The sequence below is a fragment of the Hibiscus syriacus genome, unplaced genomic scaffold (genome assembly GCF_006381635.1).
Source record: "Hibiscus syriacus cultivar Baekdansim isolate YM2019G1 unplaced genomic scaffold, ASM638163v2 tig00112402_pilon, whole genome shotgun sequence".
Lineage (NCBI taxonomy): Eukaryota > Viridiplantae > Streptophyta > Magnoliopsida > Malvales > Malvaceae > Hibiscus > Hibiscus syriacus.
In genome coordinates this window covers 826,965-844,412 of record NW_024063323.1, presented here as the reverse complement: position 1 = coordinate 844,412, position 17,448 = coordinate 826,965, and the positions used below count along the sequence as shown (strand labels likewise).

At 34.5% G+C, this 17,448-nt stretch overlaps 1 protein-coding gene across 1 annotated transcript; it reads right to left on the bottom strand.

The window, feature by feature from the left end:
* Nucleotides 1-2,392: 2,392 nt before the first annotated feature.
* LOC120179110 (flowering locus K homology domain-like) lies at nt 2,393-11,582 on the bottom strand. The gene is made up of 7 exons (XM_039184818.1): nt 11,477-11,582; nt 10,487-10,997; nt 3,985-4,237; nt 3,490-3,638; nt 3,125-3,403; nt 2,760-2,954; nt 2,393-2,579 (listed from the first exon to the last, which is right to left on the bottom strand). The coding sequence occupies exons 2-7, from the start codon at nt 10,985-10,987 to the stop codon at nt 2,394-2,396; spliced, it is 1,563 nt and encodes a 520-aa protein (XP_039040749.1). The 5' UTR covers nt 10,988-10,997; nt 11,477-11,582; the 3' UTR covers nt 2,393.
* Nucleotides 11,583-17,448: the final 5,866 nt, after the last annotated feature.

Below are 17,448 nucleotides of genomic sequence, written 5' to 3'. Positions count from 1 at the left end.
TTTTTTTATTTTTTTAGCATTCAAGAATGTTTCTTGTGTTTGATGTGACTACCCTTATATTAGTGCCTAAGGTTGCTAATCTAATGCACGAGGGATTTTCGTCCTTTATCCTATTGTGATGTTGTGTACAAATGCATCTCTAAGGTCATTGTGGCTAGGACGAAAAGAAGTTGTCGGGGCTTGTATCGCCCAGTCAAAGCGCCTTCAATCCAGGGAAGAGTATAGTTGATAGCACCTTAATGGCCCAGGTGTTGGTTAAGGGCTATAATCGGTCCTCTTTATTGCCTAGGTGTGCCATTAAGGTGGGCCTGCAAAAGGCGTTCGATTTCCTTGAGTAGGCCTTTATTCTATGAGTTTTGGAGGTTGTGGGCTTTTTGGCTGTGATGATTGACTGGATTCAAGAATGTATCACCACTCATAGATTCGTTATTACAATCAATGGTGGCCTAGTGAGGTTTTTTACGGATGCTAAGGGAGTTAGACGGGGTGTTACGCTATCATCCTAAATGGCATAGGTTTCAGTTCACCAAACTTTATTTATTTATTTATTTATTTTGAAGGATCAGTTCACCAAACTTTAGTTTGTTGATGACTTGCCCGTTTTCACTAGGGGGCGATCAAGACTCGATTATGGGTGTGTGGTGTGTTTTGTAACAATGTTATGAGTTCTCAGGATTGCGCTTGAACTCTAACAAGACTAGGAATTTTTTTTTTCTGGGATTAGTGAGGTTGTTTTAGGGGAGATCGTTGAGGTAACGAGCATTGTTTTAGTAACCTACCTGTGAGGTATCTTGGAGTTTCTATTGTTGCCAGAAAGCTTTCGGTTCGTTACTGTGCTCCATTGACTGACAGTGTTGTTACGAGGGTGCAAAGTTGGAAGGCTCGTAATCTCTCATATGCGGCTAGATATCAATTAATTCAATCGTTCTCTTTGGTATTCAAGCCTATTGGAGCAGGCAACTGGTGTTGTCGGTTGCTGGTATGGACAAGATCAATCAACTTTATGACATTTTTTAAGAAGGGATAAGATAAGCCATTGAAGGGTACTCGTGTCAATTGGGAGGCTATTTTTCGACCTAAGAATGAGGGCAGTTTAGGCTTGAAAGATGTCTGTAGTTGGAATCAGGCATGTCTCATCCTTTTGATCAGGAGAGTTCTTATTAATGAAGAATCAATATGGATTAACTGGTTGCACTTTGTATGTATTGCAAGGGTTTCTCATTCTTACTAGGCCTGATGCTTTGGTGGATATTGTTTGAAAGGCCATGCGAGTGCAGGGGAGAAAATCCCTTGGGACCGATTGGTTTGGCACTCAAGCCATATACCAAGAAACTCGATTATCGGTTGGATGGCAGTGTGGGATAAACTCCCAACGAGAAACCACCTTATCTTGTTTGGGTGGAATATTGATGAAACGTATTTGTTATGTTCGAATACGTGTGAAACCCGAGATCAACTTTTTTCGAGTGGGCTTAGTCAAAAGGTATTTGAGAGTGGGTTTTGAAGCTTGTAATCTGGCTTGGCCGATTATGGATTGGAGTTGGGAGCTTAGTTGGGCACGTAGCAATGGAAATTTTGTAAAACATGTTATCTTGTTTCGTTTGGCATGAAATGGGTGTTGCTCTGATTTGGAAAGAAAGGAACAGAAGGTTCTTCAAAGGTGTTTGCAAGCAGGTGGATGAGTGAGTTGATGATTTGAAGAACATGGTTCGAAGGAAGGTGATTAGTGTAAACGTGGGAACTTAGGCTGTGTGTACACCCGAATCTGATTCTTTTGATATAAAATTCACATTTATCCCAAAAAAAAAATAGTAGTCGATTTGTAACAAAATTCTGTTCTATATATTTATGCTGCTGCTTACTGAAAGGCGCTTTTCCTGTTCAGACTCGAAACATTTCTTTATTTTCAATTATTCTTTCCTAGAGTAACCAGCCATGGTATTTGCATTTTATTTTTGCTTTGAATTTTTAAATTTTATTTTTTAATTTTTTGTTCTTAAAAATTTACAAAATAAAAATTAAATTTATTAACTCACTTCATCCCCCAATAATTTTTCCAACAAAAATAAATAAACATACGTCAATCAGAAAACTACAAAAAAAATACCTTATAATCTTGGGACTTTGCATATTTCACCCTAAAATGAATAATAAAAAACATTGTAGTGGCTAAACCCTTGGGTTAGCCTGACGCATACCATAAATTTAGCATGTTTTAGTTTGTTCTAATTTATGACATTACTATTTTCAAAAAAAAAAAAATTATGACATTAAGCAGGGTACAATTTCCTACAGCAATCCATACAATCCATCAAGCCAATCAGTTAGCTTACCACCACAGTTCTCTATCAATTTATGATCTCTCTAAGATGACATCAAAATCAAAACAATCCTTAGAACCCATGGTTTGAACCATAAACAGAGCCATACCCTCCAGGGTGACCAGGATTGGAAGGTGGTGATGCATATAGAGAACCATGAGCTGCATAAGGATTATAAGCTTGGTCTGCGACCCCACCTGCTTGCGCCTGAGGCTGAGCCTGAGCCTGAGCCGCAGCAGCAGCATCAGCCATGAAATTCTGCAACATGGTTAGTATTAGTATTATAACCAAAGATCACCAAATTCTATACAACTCTCAACACATTTCATACAAGGCCGCCAAGATTAACTGACTCGATTACATTCGACTTAGCAAGATATATGGGAATTAGGTTCCACAATCATTCATTTTAAGGAAATCAGGACATAGAATTATTGCCTGAATCAATTGCTGAGCAGTTTGAACTTGTGAAGCAGTTCCACTTATTTCAACTGTCATTTCACCAGGGACACCCCGAGTTTCTTGAATGGTGACAGTTGCCCCACTAGCACGTCGAATGTAACTAATACTTGCACCAGCTGTCCCAATAACAGCATCAGCATAAGAAAATGGAATTTGCATTTGCTGAGCGACCTATAAAGAGAAAACACAAGAAAACTTTACTATAGGGTCTTGTCCGAGAACCACAATCATTCACGAACAAAAGCTTTACAAGACTGGAAACTCGTTATAACAAATAACCATAATAGAAGTCGAGTATGGAGAATAGAGGTCACAATTTATAAGTTGTGGTATGTAATTACCTGAGTGATCATCGATGGTGCATTCTGGGAATTTGAAGATCCATGAGCACCCATTGGCGCTTCTCTTCCATATGCAGAAATACCCTGATAATGCTGCTTCTCCATATGAGGTGTCATATCAGCAGAAGGGTAGTAATTGTCAAGTTGCCGAGGAGGCGGCATGTACTGAGGATTATGTCCATAACCAGCACCCACATTAGCATTTGGTGGGACACCTTGAGATGGACCCCAAGATTGATGAGGTGGAATGTGGTCCATCTGATGATTAGACCTTTGCATCTGGTGGAAACACGAAATAGATTTTTAATTACATTTCATACAATGAGGTACAATTGACAGCTGGTCAGCAAATATTGAAGCCTCACATGCATTTCAAACAATGGAATTATACTGTGGTCCACTAAGAACTTTCTGAGATGAGTTGCAATTAGCTCCACCGCTTTGTGCACAGCAGCTGCATCTCCAACAACTTCAACAACCCTATCATCTTGAAGAGCAAAGACAGGAAGGTCTTCTGCAGCATTTCAGAGAAAGAGAAAAGAAGCTCAAATCATGCAAAGCACATGAGAAAATTACAAGAAAAATCCTTTGAGGAAAATGATAATCGAATAAATCAAACAAAGGTCCACATTATGTCATATTCTCGACATTATAATTTGATTTAGGGAAGCAGTAAAATCACTTGACCACATCTTCTTGAAAAATGTGTGTGCCCGCGCAAACATGGAGCAATATGAAATAAAATCAACATTTGAAAATAGTTTTATATGGATTGATCATTTAAAGCTTTACTCTTTCAGAAACAATAAGTACAAAGGAAACGGTAGAAGTTGTAAGAAACAGAATCTTAAGAAGAATACCTGCTCCAAGAACTCTAACAATACAATTAGAAGATTCTTGAATGGATTTGACAGTTGTTCCTTGTTTTCCAATCAAACTTCCGGCTTGTGAGGCAGGGACTAGCAGCCTTGTTGAAACCTTGGCTCCCACGGCTGTAGGTACATGAGATGGATCGCCGTCCAAACCATCAACAATGCGTTTATGGACCCTCAAAAGCCCATCTATAGCAGGTGGAAAGGGAGAATCAGGCTCGTCCTTAGCAGATACCATTACCTATTCACAATACAAAGCAGCAGCAGCAAGCACACAGACTGTGTTACAACTCACAGCCCATACGAAAAAAATATATATATATGGGAATAGAAATTAACAAACCAATACAAACCCCGATTCTTAAATCCATTAGCAAATATGAAGCATACTATATTGAATAGGTGAAACAAATACTAGACCAGATTTGATATAACATATCGTTGAACTCCTTTCATTTAAAATAAAATTACATGTGTTTTTTCAGAAATGATACAAACTTTCACTTGAACTGTTTAAATTCAGCAGGGTTAATATAACTTTTTCTTAATTATTTCTTCAATATGATGTCCAGATAATCCATGCAAGCAACTATCCTTGTCTGCAGTAAGGGACCGCTTACTAATCACATTGTTTTTGCCTGATAAGGTTTGTAAGTTAACTGGGTCAAAGGTTATGAATTTTACTGGAAACTACATCATATGTGCATTGAAATATGTTATTAAGACAGGTTTTACATGGTTTTGTATATATATTTAAACCATATTATTGTAGGCATATTTTTGATGACTCCACATAAGTACTTTAGTTTCATTTCCACGGATTAAAAAGCCATTTGCAGTATGCTCAGGTTCCCTTTAGAGTTTCTTTACTATCTGTGGCAAGACACCAACCATCCAGGTTCTAGAGTTACCAGAAAGAAAGCAGAGCTTCTTGTTCGGACAAGATTTGTCTGTTAATTCAGATCAAACCTTCATAAATTTGAAACACACAATGCTGATCCCTGCAATCTGGGACTTTGGTTCCTTAAAACTGGAGTCTGATTGATGTCAACTTCTTAACCTGCACAGACTCATTGTTGTTATTGCAAAGAAGGGCACTGTAGTTATATTTTATCGATTGCTTATGATCTTCCTTACAATCTTCTACAATTGCCCAAATCTTGAGAATGAAATCAGACCATGGGCAAGTAGTTCACTGCTAATGTGTTGTTAGTTTAAGATGTAATGAACTATTATTATGAAACAAAGAACTTTATTTCACATGACTGCATGTTAAGTTCTTAGAATCTTACATCCATTCTTCTTTATCCGTATAGTCTTAGTCCTAGAAGACGCAAAGCACACCAAGGTGCAAAGGATCTCTGGAGCCTCGGAGCAAGACAAAGGTGTTCACCTTTTGTAGGCAAGGCGCACTTTTTATGCTAAATATCTTATAAATCAATTCTGGAGCATATCCATACCCATTATCTACTAGTTCACTCCTGAACCACCTAATCTCCTCTCCACACACTATCCCTTTAACATTATTTGTCCTCTCATCGACCCATTTCTATCATTCACAAAATTTTAGTTTCCAAAACATTTCACCACAGAATTAGGTTTTTTTATATAAGTTGGAGGTCTCATTAAAAACTCCCTTCTTATTCGTTCACATACTTAAAGTATGTTAACGAACATTGGAAGGAAGAAAAGAGTACCTCAAATTTTATTGATAATAATACCCGATACAAAAGACACCAAGGAATATCCTCTCATGGTGATGAACACCATTACAACAAACACCTTAACCTCATATAACCTCATACAAAGCCACAGTCTAATCACCTTACTTCTAATTACACCACCAGCGGTAGGAATAAAATAGCGCAACAGAACATAATGCAAATTAAAAGCAACACCTACAGCCATATGAACTAAAACAAAACCACAATTGAAGAAACAAGATCTAATGAGACTCGTCTTCTTCAGGAGCCATAGAGTTTGGTTTGAATGAAGCCTCTATCTCATGCACCATGACCTTGAAGAAGTTGTCACCAACCTTCAATTCCACCATCGCATCAATTCTCGCATCAATTCTCGCATCAGCCTTTGTGAGGACTTGAATTTTTGCCCGATCAAAGGATGATGGAGAATGACAACTTTCGTCGATAGCTAGTAATAAACCCCACTTATCAGCAATGTTCTTGAAAGTATTCCAATTCCATGTGTGAAAAGGAACACCCTCGCAAACTAACCATACTCGACGACACTCCATTACCAAACTCTCTGACCAAGCTTCGACTAAGGAGAACCACTCTGCGAGAATCTTTGATTTATCGTTCTTTACACTTCTCAGTGAAGCATTGTCTTCGAAAATCATTAAAATCGCATTACCAGCAGCTCTCATTAAGGTGAAGCCATGAGGCCCTTCGCTTGCATTTGTCTAGCGAGATGACCAATTTTGACAAAGTCCTTGCACCACCCCACTAGACAATTGCTCAACACCTGAAGTTTTTCTTCATCTATAACACCTTCAACTTTATAATGATTCATCCTCGAATCATCTTCCATCCCGGACTTGCGAAGAACACCTGTCGAGGACTTTCTCCAATAGGAATGTCGAGGTTTGAATTTAGCGAAAGAAACACCAATTTTGTTGTCGTCGATACGAGAGCCATTCATTTTTGAGATTGCTCTCCTTGCTTCTTCGATTGATGCGAAGCGAATAAAACCAAAGCGAACTCCTTTTGAATTCCTTTTATTTGGAATAAAAGCATCAAGTACCCGACCATGAGAGCAAAAAAGAGATCCAAACCTCTCCCAATGAATCTTCTCTGGTAAATTTTCAACAAATAACGTGAAGCATCCAGACTTATCAACTCTGCACCCCTTTGTGATCGACTCCCTGGATCCCTCGTGTACACCATTTACTGCAGATTTTTCATCGCAGCAAACTTCTTTAACTGACACATGAAAACTAGGAGATGCTACAGAAGGTGGAATTGACAATGGCAGTACTGGAGGAACAGGAAAACCTCCATACTTGTCAAAATCAGAATCTGTAACTACTCCTTTAACAACAAGATTCTTCCTTGCCATCTCGATGTGCAAGGAATTTAACTTAGCGTCAAAAACTATTTTCTGAAGGACATCCTTGGCAGCAACTACAAATTTAACAGTTGAGAAGAGTGCGAAACCCTTGGGCTTATCTCCCTTGAAGCTCAAATGTGAATCTTCAAAACCTGGAAGCCATCTCAGAAAATTTTGCAACTCTCTCTCTTTGACATCTTCAGGCAGACCCATAATGAAGATAGTACAAACCTCATCACGAAGAGAAAGGTGAGATGACAAAGAATGCGCAGCTGCAAGGGTGAAGGAACTTGAACCGGAGGTCTCATCTTGAGAGAAGGTAGGATTCCAGCACTTGGCATGATGACTGACTGTTGAAATAAAACACCTAGAGACTTGACAAACTATCCTGGATTTTGAATGCAGATTTGAACGAAAAAATCAGAGAAGTAAAATGCTAGGTAAGATATGCCTCCAAACATGAAAACCCAGAGCCAATAACTACGATCTGGAAAAATAAGTTTTTCACAAGAAGATCCATTGACCACCAGTGATTATTCACAGTAGAGAACTTGGGTTTTTGTCACGAGCATCCGACGAGTACAGTGGAACGGTTAAAACGAAACTCGGGAAACTGGTGGTGGAAAAGAACGGCGAAGAAAGGCAAGTAGATTTGCTTCGATTGAAAAGGAATCTAACAAAAATAACCAGGAAAAAGGAAACGTTGTGGGTAGATGAATATCCTTGAGAAAAACGGCGTCAAAAGAATGTCGAAGTGCGGCGGTGGACGGTGGTCGGAAGACGGAAAACGGTGGTTGGAGGACGGCGGACGATGGTCGGAGGACGACGGACGACAAGCGACTGAAGGTGAAGACTAATGATGAATGACGGTAGTGAGGGTTGTATAAACGACACCCATATTTTCTCTCTCCCTTGGAAATTTGAAATTTGAAAACGCCTGGTTAGAGAGAGCTGGAGCTTCTCTTACTTCAGAAGTTTTTAATTTTTACCACAGAATTAGGTTTACATTGTAATAAACCAACATCATATTCTAAATTCATAAAATATCACATAAATACATCAAATATGATTTTAAATCAACACCCTTATCTAATATACATTGAATGTGCGTACTTAAAAAGCTTGAAAGCTATGGAATCAGGATGATTCAGTATTTGTTTAAACTAAAATGATTTCACTCTTAAGTATAAACCAAACTACTCTTAAAATTACTTCTCTTAACTTTTACAGTAATTAAAGGGTGAATTCAGAAAGCGAAAAAAAGTTTACTTAATCAATATTTATAAGATTAAATATTATTTGAAATAAATATTATTTTAATCACCACTAACATTAGTTAACATGTTTTAAATAAAAAATATTATTTGAGAAATTATTTAAATAAAATAAAATATTATTTAAAATAATGATTAAATTAATCACTGACATAGTAAGCTTGGAGCAACCATATCTCTCAACCTCACCTGCTGCAGCACTCAATCTGCTTTTAATTCCTCCCTAAAGCGGCAGAAGCGATGTTAAAAGAAAGAAAGAAGCTGGCCGACATAACAAGCTTGGACCTATCTCCACCTTACCTGCTGCAGCACTCAATCTACTATTTAACTCCCCCATAAAGCTTATCGGTGTTAAGAAGAAAGGACCTGATCAACATAGTAGACTTGGACAAACCATGTCTCTCCACCCCACCTGCTGCAGCACTTAATCTACCCTTTAATTCCCCCTAAAGCGGCAGAAGCAGTGAGCCTTGCACCTCTTCAAAAAGTGCCAAAAGCGTGTGCCTGAAAGAGCTTTTTGTTGGTCGCGGTGCTTAGACTTCTAGAGGCGTTATGTTATGCACCCACAAGCACCCTGAGCTTTTGGCGCACTTTTTAAAACAAAGATATTAGCACTTCAATTCTTCTTCTCTTTTCTTAATTGTTTTCTTATATAACTTTCTAAAGTTGTCCCTCTCATATATGTTACTATATAATGTGATACGTATGAGGGAGTTTTTGTGAACTTAGCAACTTATTGAGGATTGACACGAGTTTCCAATTACAAGAGGGGTACACCAAGGAATATCAGTTTTAATGTTAAATCCATTAATTTAGCACTTGCGTTCTTCTTCCTAGTTGTTCACTGTTTTCTGACATAACTAAATGTTTGTCTTGGATCTTATAGTCATCCCCAAATATGTAGGGACTGAGGCGTGTTACTCTACTTTGGTTTATACAACAGTTATAGATTAGGAAGGAATATTTTAAAGCTTAACATTGACCTGGTGATGATATTTGATACCATTGTTCTAGTATTTTTCATGTTTATGGTATATATTAACCCAATATAACATGCATGTAATCAGTTCCTAAGACTGGGACAATATGGCTAAAACCAAAGAGCAAACTTTACTATTTAACATAGAGAAGCTCATTACAACATGTTGTACCATACACTGCTTCACACTAATAGTGACTTTACTTTTAAGTATAAACCAAACTACTCTTAGTCTTAACTTTTACAGTAATTAAAGAGTAAAATTCAAAAAAAGTTTACTTAATCAGTATTTATAAGATCAAATATTATTTAAAAATTAATAAAATAGAATATTATTTAAAATAAAAATGATTTTAATCATCTAACATAAGGTAGAGGCTTGGGGCAACCATGTCTCTCCACCTCACCTGCTAGCTGCAGCACTCAATCAGTTAATCTGCTTTTAATCTACAATGACAGAAACAGTGCTAAAAGAAAGAAACCGACCGACATAGGAAGCTTGAACTGCTCTCCACCTCACCTGCTGCAGCACTTAGTCTATTATTTAATTCTCTCTAAAGAGGCAGAAGCAGTGCCAAAAGAAAGAAACTGACTGACATAACAGGTTTAGGCCAACTATATTTCTACATATCATCTCCTGCAGTATCCCCCCCTTTTTCTTTTTAATTCCTCTAACTCTCTAATTCCCTAAAAAGGTGGAAGCAGTGCACCCAGCGCATCTTGAAAAAGCGCTCGCTTTTAAGCGCCTGAGAGAGCCTTTCGTTTGTCGATGCGCCTATGCCTTTAGAGACGTTTAGTTTTGTGCCCCGCGCTTAAAGCACGCCTAGGCACGCTTTTTAAAACCAATTCACTATAACATAAAATAGAAAATAAAAGCTAAAATGTTGAAGGAACAAAAAAGTGAAACAGCAGAGTTTCCAACAAGAATCATTAGATATACAAGAAAACTAAAAGGGCAAAGGATGGTCCCATGGTGACTGTATGCTTAAGTTTGCAGTCAAGGAAAGCCACTTTCGGCTGCAGAATCATTCTATATAAGAAAATATAATGGAAATATAGGCACAAAAACTAGTACAAACAAGTAGAACAGGTACAACGGTAATAATCAATTCCCAGAAATATTAACGCTAAATATAATTAAAGCCAAGAAGCAAAGTTACAAACTTACAGCTCTCTCTGTCGTCCCTGGAGGACCATCAAGTATCTTGATACGAGCTCGTGTCTCCTCAACTATTTTCTTTATAAATTCCCCTTTACGTCCAATTATACTACCGACTTTTTGTGCAGGAACCAACATCCGAAACACACTCTCTCCAGGCCATCCTGGCCACTTCTTTTCACCACCTCCAACCATTGCCTCGTCTTCATGTTCTACTTTTGGTTCATATTCTTGTTCCTGCTGCAAATTTTGCTCCTCCAAATTATCTTCCGGACCTTCTTCCAAGTTCAAGTTCTGCTCCAAGTTCACATCGTGAACCAAATTGACATTGAGTTCCAAGTTTACATCGTCTTCCAAGTTCACATTGTGTTCCAAGTTCACATTGGGTTCCAAGACTACATAGTTCTCCAAGTTCATGTTGTGCTCCATGCTTGGGTTCTGGTCCAAGTTCTGATGTTCCTGTACCTGTTCCTCTTCATGTTCAACAAAGCTTGGATCAACTTCAGCCATAACAGTTTTTCTGCAAAAAAGGGGAAATAATGAATATAAAAAAATTATTAAAAAACAAACATTTGTGTCAATCTGACTGTTTTCAAATCAAATCGTGCCAACCTTAAATCCGAAGACCCAAACATTCAAATGATTAGCTATCATTCTACAGAAAAACGAATCAATAATAGTAAAACTACTGAACCCAGTTAAAGTTAAATATCCAAAAAAGAATGCGTATAGCTATAAAACAAAAAGTACTCGCTAAAGAGAAGCCTTCACAAAATCAAATCACACAAGAAAGGAAAAACTAACACAAACCCAAACTTGACACAGACTAGCCATCATTACAACTTCAAAATATACCATATCTTTGCAAACAAAGCAAACCCAGCAATGAATAAGAGTTATAAAACTCAAATCAGAAAGAACAACTAAAGCTTCCGCAAAATCTGATGTATAGCTTAAAAACCCTAAAGCATGAAAAATCGATTGAATTTAGAGACTTACATGAGATGAAGAGAGAATATAGAGGCTAATGATGATGGGTTATTGAGATGAAAAAATTAAGAAATTGTGAAAAGTAAAAGAGAAAGAACATCTAGCTAGGTTTTGAGGGTATTTTAAAAGGCAAAAAGGGGACCATACAATATGTATCGAGTTATCTTTCTGATTTGGGGCGGTTTCTAGAGAAAGATGAATTTTCAAATTCACCCTTAGGTTAAGGTTAAATGACAAAAACAGCTCTTAAATTTGGGTTTCATGTTTCTTATTTTGGATTGAGCCCTTTTTTCATAAACTTTGTGGGTTGGGTATTTGGAAACTTGGGCTCTGTAAGCAATTATGGGTTTTTTCTTCTTTAAAGATTCAGCCAAGATGATTAGTCATATTATATAAATTGGTACCTTAAGTTGGCAAATTCTTTTAAATTGTTATTTTGTCTCATATTGATACCTGAAATTGGAAAAATATTATTAAATTAGTATTAATCTTATAAAAAAAATCAAATTGATACATAGTGTTAATTTGGTATTTCAATAGCCAATTAGATTATGACATGTCATTTTTTGAACAGATCATACCAACAATTTAATTGATTATTAAGATTACAAGTAAATAAAAGTATCAATTTAATATTTTTTTAAATTCGAATACTAATTTAAAATAAAATAAATTTCAACTATCACTTTAAGAAAAATTACCAAAATCAGGTCTCAATTTATATAATAAGCTTAAATAACTCATAAAACCAAATAACTCAACCTCTTTAAACCCACTAATTTAAGTCACATCTAATTTATTTTTAGGGTAAACTATACCAATGACCGCTTAACTATAACCCATTTTCATTTTTACCATCATTTTTGAATTCTTATCAATCAGGTCATCTAACTATTTAAATGCATTCAATCAAGCCACTTGTCATTAACATTTGACGGTGCTAACAGTTAAAAAAATTGGTATAATTACATATTTAATCCTCAATATTTATGATTTCTATCATAACAATTTAATAAAATTTAATCCCCTATTATTTAGTGACACGTGTCACCATCATATTGGAACATATTTTATTATTTTTAATTATTTAATTTGTTTTACTTTGTATTCAATAAGAATTTAAAAAATGGTGACATGTGTCATCACCTTGATTGCTAGCAAAACAATGTAAAACAAAACCTGCTCGGTGATGACACATTTCACCCTTTTTCTAAAGTCCATTTGAAAAACAAATTGATAGGAAAATATGCTTCTAAGGGGGATCGGACTTAGGACTTCTACGCAAGTTTAGTATAATCTAACAACTGGACCAATGCTCAATTTGGTCTTTGATATTAAAACGTATTATATTTAACTTGTATTACAGCGAAAACAATAAAATGAATCAAACCTTGATTTTTTACAGAATATTAAATATATATACTTGAATTATAACGAAAACAATAAAATGAATCAAACCTTAATTTATTTTAAAAATTTATATTTAATTTTATACAATTATGTTTAATTTATAAATATTAAATTTATTTTAATTTTAAATCTTATATTAACTAAATTATATATGAAATGAATATATTTATATGTTATTAATTAAATTTGTTCAAATAATTTTCCTGTTTATATATTTAATATGCTGTAAAAAAAATCAAAGTTTGATCTTCGTTATAATACAAGTTAAATACAGTATGTTTTGATAAATAAAAACTAATTCAGCATTGGTCCGGTGTTATGAATACAATTAACCCGCGTAGAAGTCCCAAATTTGATCCATTTTAGGTGCGTATTTCCCTTTCAATTTGTTTTTCAGATGGCCTTCAGCTACAAACAAAATATATAAAATCTTGTAAACAAATTCCAATTGATGGTGTTAATCTAATGGCTTAGGCGTGTCTTGAAAATGACCAACGTATTGGTTCGAACCTTTATAGAAGTAGTTTATATTTTACATTGTTTTGCTTAACAAATAAGGTGGTGACACGTATTAGCATGTTGGATATAAAATAAAACAAATTAAATAATTAAAATTTATAAAATATCCTTTAATATGGTGGTGACACCACCTAATTCGAGATTAAATTTATTAAATTATTATTAAAATAATGCCCAAATTGATAGAATATATAAATATTGAGGATTAAATGTGTAATTATACCAATTTTTAACTATCACGTCGGCACCTCCTTAAATTTAACGGTAAATGGTTTGATTGAATGCATTTAAATAATTTGGTGACTTGATTGACAAAAATTCAAAAATAATGGTCAAAATGAAAAATGGCTATAGTTAGGTGTCACTGGTATAGTTTACCCTTATTTTTATAATAATTAATCTTATCTATAATGATTCAGGTGTATAATTTTTATTGCAAGCGTCGAATTTTCTAAATAAAAATACTTTAATCTCAAATAAATAATGAAAGTAGTATAGTGAAGTAGAGGTCGATCCACAGAGACTATGGAAGTCTTGATAAATTTACTTGTTTCAACCCTTTGATTTAAACTGAAAAAGTAAAAAATGGGATTTAGAACCAGTGTAAATAAATAAATAATAGTAAAAATAAAGTAATAAGCGAATGATGAAAATAACGTAAGAATTCAATGGGATTGACTTAGTCTTATGCTTTGTTTAGCCTTAATTTCTATTGATCAATGAAATAAAAAAAATTATCCTTGATGCACGCCGATTACAATTTATAGGGCTCAACCCCACAACTAATTCTTCTCTTCGGTTAACCGAAATTTTCAAGTTTATATTCGAAATTAAGTCATTGCTGGTCTAACCACGTCTATCACCATTAGCACCAAGACAACTTTGAGTTATGAAAGAGCCCAACTCGAGTTATAGCATCTTATTGAGAATCGAACTCTATCTTGACTCTCCTTAGTGGATCACCACTAAATTTGTTCATAGTAAGTCGAATTACTATCAATTGATCTAACTTCCAAACTTTAAACCAAAATAAACTTCAAATCAAGGTGCGCATTTTGAGTTAAAGATGTAGTAACTTTTAAGTGAATTGACAATTGCCACTCTCACTTTCCAGAGAATCAAAGAATACAATCTGAAAGTATGTAGAACAAGACTCAATTCTCACGATTTAGAATTGAACATCGCAAAGCTTAAGATAATTGGGAGTTAAGCTAAGCGTGGATTGGATCATGCTTAACACCGTGAAAAGAAAATAATAAATGAAAAGGAAAAGAAAAGAAAGATAGAACTTCAATAAATAACCAAGGAAATAACAATTCTAGTTTGTCTTCAACTGTGAACCAAAACAGTATTTCTCTATCCGAGAGTTCTAAGCAAACAAAATAACTAATTCCTAAGCAAAAGATAATGAGGGTGCTTGGCAAACAACTGATAGCTAGTAGTTGATTCTAGTTGCTAGTTTGACTAACTGATTAGATTAGCTGATTTGATTAACTGTTTATATAAAAGTGTTTGGTAAAATTTAGTTGATAGCTGATATGGGTAAAATGAAAAATAAGGGTATATTACATATAGTTGTTAAGTACATATATGTTTTATAATACTTGGTCTTTATTGTGGTGAAGTTATTCAGATAAAATGCTTTTGACAAGGAATTAAAAATTCCTTAAGAAAATTAGAGAATATTTTTTGAAAATTTTGAATATATTTTGAAAATTTAATATTTACAAATATTAACCTTGTTAGATTGATACATACTATTAACTTTATATAAAATATCAACACTACATTTTTTTACTTTCATGTTTTGCTATATTTTCTTTACTAAAATATATTCGAGAATCTACAACTAAAAAATAGAATAATAAAATAAAATTTCAGCTTAAATATATTAGGATGAATGCTATTTCATTATATTAGGTTTTATGGTAAGGATGTAATTATGGAAAAAAAATAAGGTCAAATATGTCATTTAACATCTTATTTTGCAATAAGCTCTTCCAAACCGCTGGATTTTCCAACGTTTTCATTTTCAACTTATTTTGCACAATAAGCTCTTATAAAAATGTGTTTACCAAACACTAAAAATAGAAGGTTTGACTACCAATCAACTATTTATTTTCAAATAAGCTAAAATCTCTTCAAAAAGTTGTTTTCCAAACACCCCAAATGATAAAAATAAAATATTTTTACTAAAAATCTCAAATTTAGAAAACAAGGTTTATCACTAAAGATAAATTAAAATTGGTGGCTTAGTTTGAATTTGGTTTATCTTCTTGATAACCTCCAATTATCTCCCCAAGCATTTATCTTCAATAAAATCCTGAATTTGTCTTGAAGATAATGCGAGACCACCTTGTAGAAGCTACTAAATTTATCTAGATAATGTTGTTCCCTAGGTCGTGCCCTTGATTCCAACCACGAATCCTAGAAAAAAATACATATTTTGCCTTTTTACTATTGCTTTTAGTCAATTAATTTCAATGAAGTCCCTAATCGAAAAATAAGCCGTAACAAAAATAAACCAAGAATATCTAATCGAAAACAAGGAGTAAATAATAGTAAAAATATGCAACCTTTTAAACTTATCAAATTCCTCCTCACTTATTCAATATTTGTCCTCATGCATACCTCAATTAAACACTCTAACTTTTTCCCTTACCTTCCATCATCTCGTTTAACATCTTAGAATACTAAAAAAGTCAAGTTCACATCCAATGTTTGAACCAAATAACAATCAAAGGAAAAAGCATGAATAGGATAAATTAATGGCAAAACTAGAACTTCCCATTAATCCATCAATTTCAAATGCAACAAGATTTAACACTCTCACATGGTTTCACTCAATTCTCTCAAAGTGTTTAGGGTTTATTTAACTCTCAAAGTTAAAACATAACACATTATTACCATAGGCTTGCAAATGAATCAAATCTCTATCAATATAGATGAATATAATAAAAAAATCAAAGGGTTTTCCATGGGTTGTAACGAGGCTTAGGTAAGAGTATGGAAAAAGGCAAATATAAAGGTTCACAATAATCAAGAGAAGAGACATTTATGCACATGATATCAATTCAACAAAATAACATCAAACATATAACCAAACTTAGCCAATCACTAAAGAATTTCAAAGAATCAACATTTAATGAACATATTTCCAAAGAATAAACTTCAATTTATTTTCTTTTCCTTTGCTTTTTTTCCTTTTTTCCTTTTTTCGAACATTTTTCTCTCTTTTTCTTTTTTTGTGGAACAATATTTTTCTCCTATCTTGATAAGAGTAGTAGAATAGATGTTAAAAACAAAGGTTTCAAGTTAAGATGTGGTAAAACAAAGAAAAGAGAAAATAGGCTCAAAGTAGCTCAAGAAAGGGAAAACATATGGGTAGACTTTTGAAGGTATGAGAAAAGGATTAAACCTAATTGCCCTTATCATTTCAAAGCATAAATACAAGTTGTAGTTTCAAAATGAATTCACAAGTAATTTCTAGAATAAGCATGTTAAGTTCAACACACTCAGACAAGGAAAATAAGCAAAATTAAAGAACTGCTCTTATGCTCAAAGTTTTGCCAAGATGTGTAATTAGCGTTAAGTCCTATACATTTTTCAACGAATAAACTCGAGATATCATCAAAATTTCTACGAAAAACACTAGTCATACTCTTTTTTTTCATGCTTCACAGTTCAAACAAAGATGTATACAAAACTTTCAAGACATTTTAGCATGTTCAACAAAGACTCAAGATTTCAAGAGAAAACTCAACATATACAACTAAAGCACAACAAAATTTCAAACACTTGAAAAGCAAAGAAAATTTTCACTTGATTCCACCTGGTTCCCTTTCCAGGACTAAACTCACTACAACAAAAATGTTCTTTAGCGGCGTTTTTTAGTCCTATAGCGGCGTTTTAAAGCGCCGCTAAAAGCATTTGCGGCGATAGGAAAAACGCCGCAAGAAGCGTCGGCTATACCAGCGTCACTAATGTTAGCAGTGTTTGTGAAAAAAACGCCGCAATATGTCTAGATCTATAGCAGCGTTTGTGGAATAAAC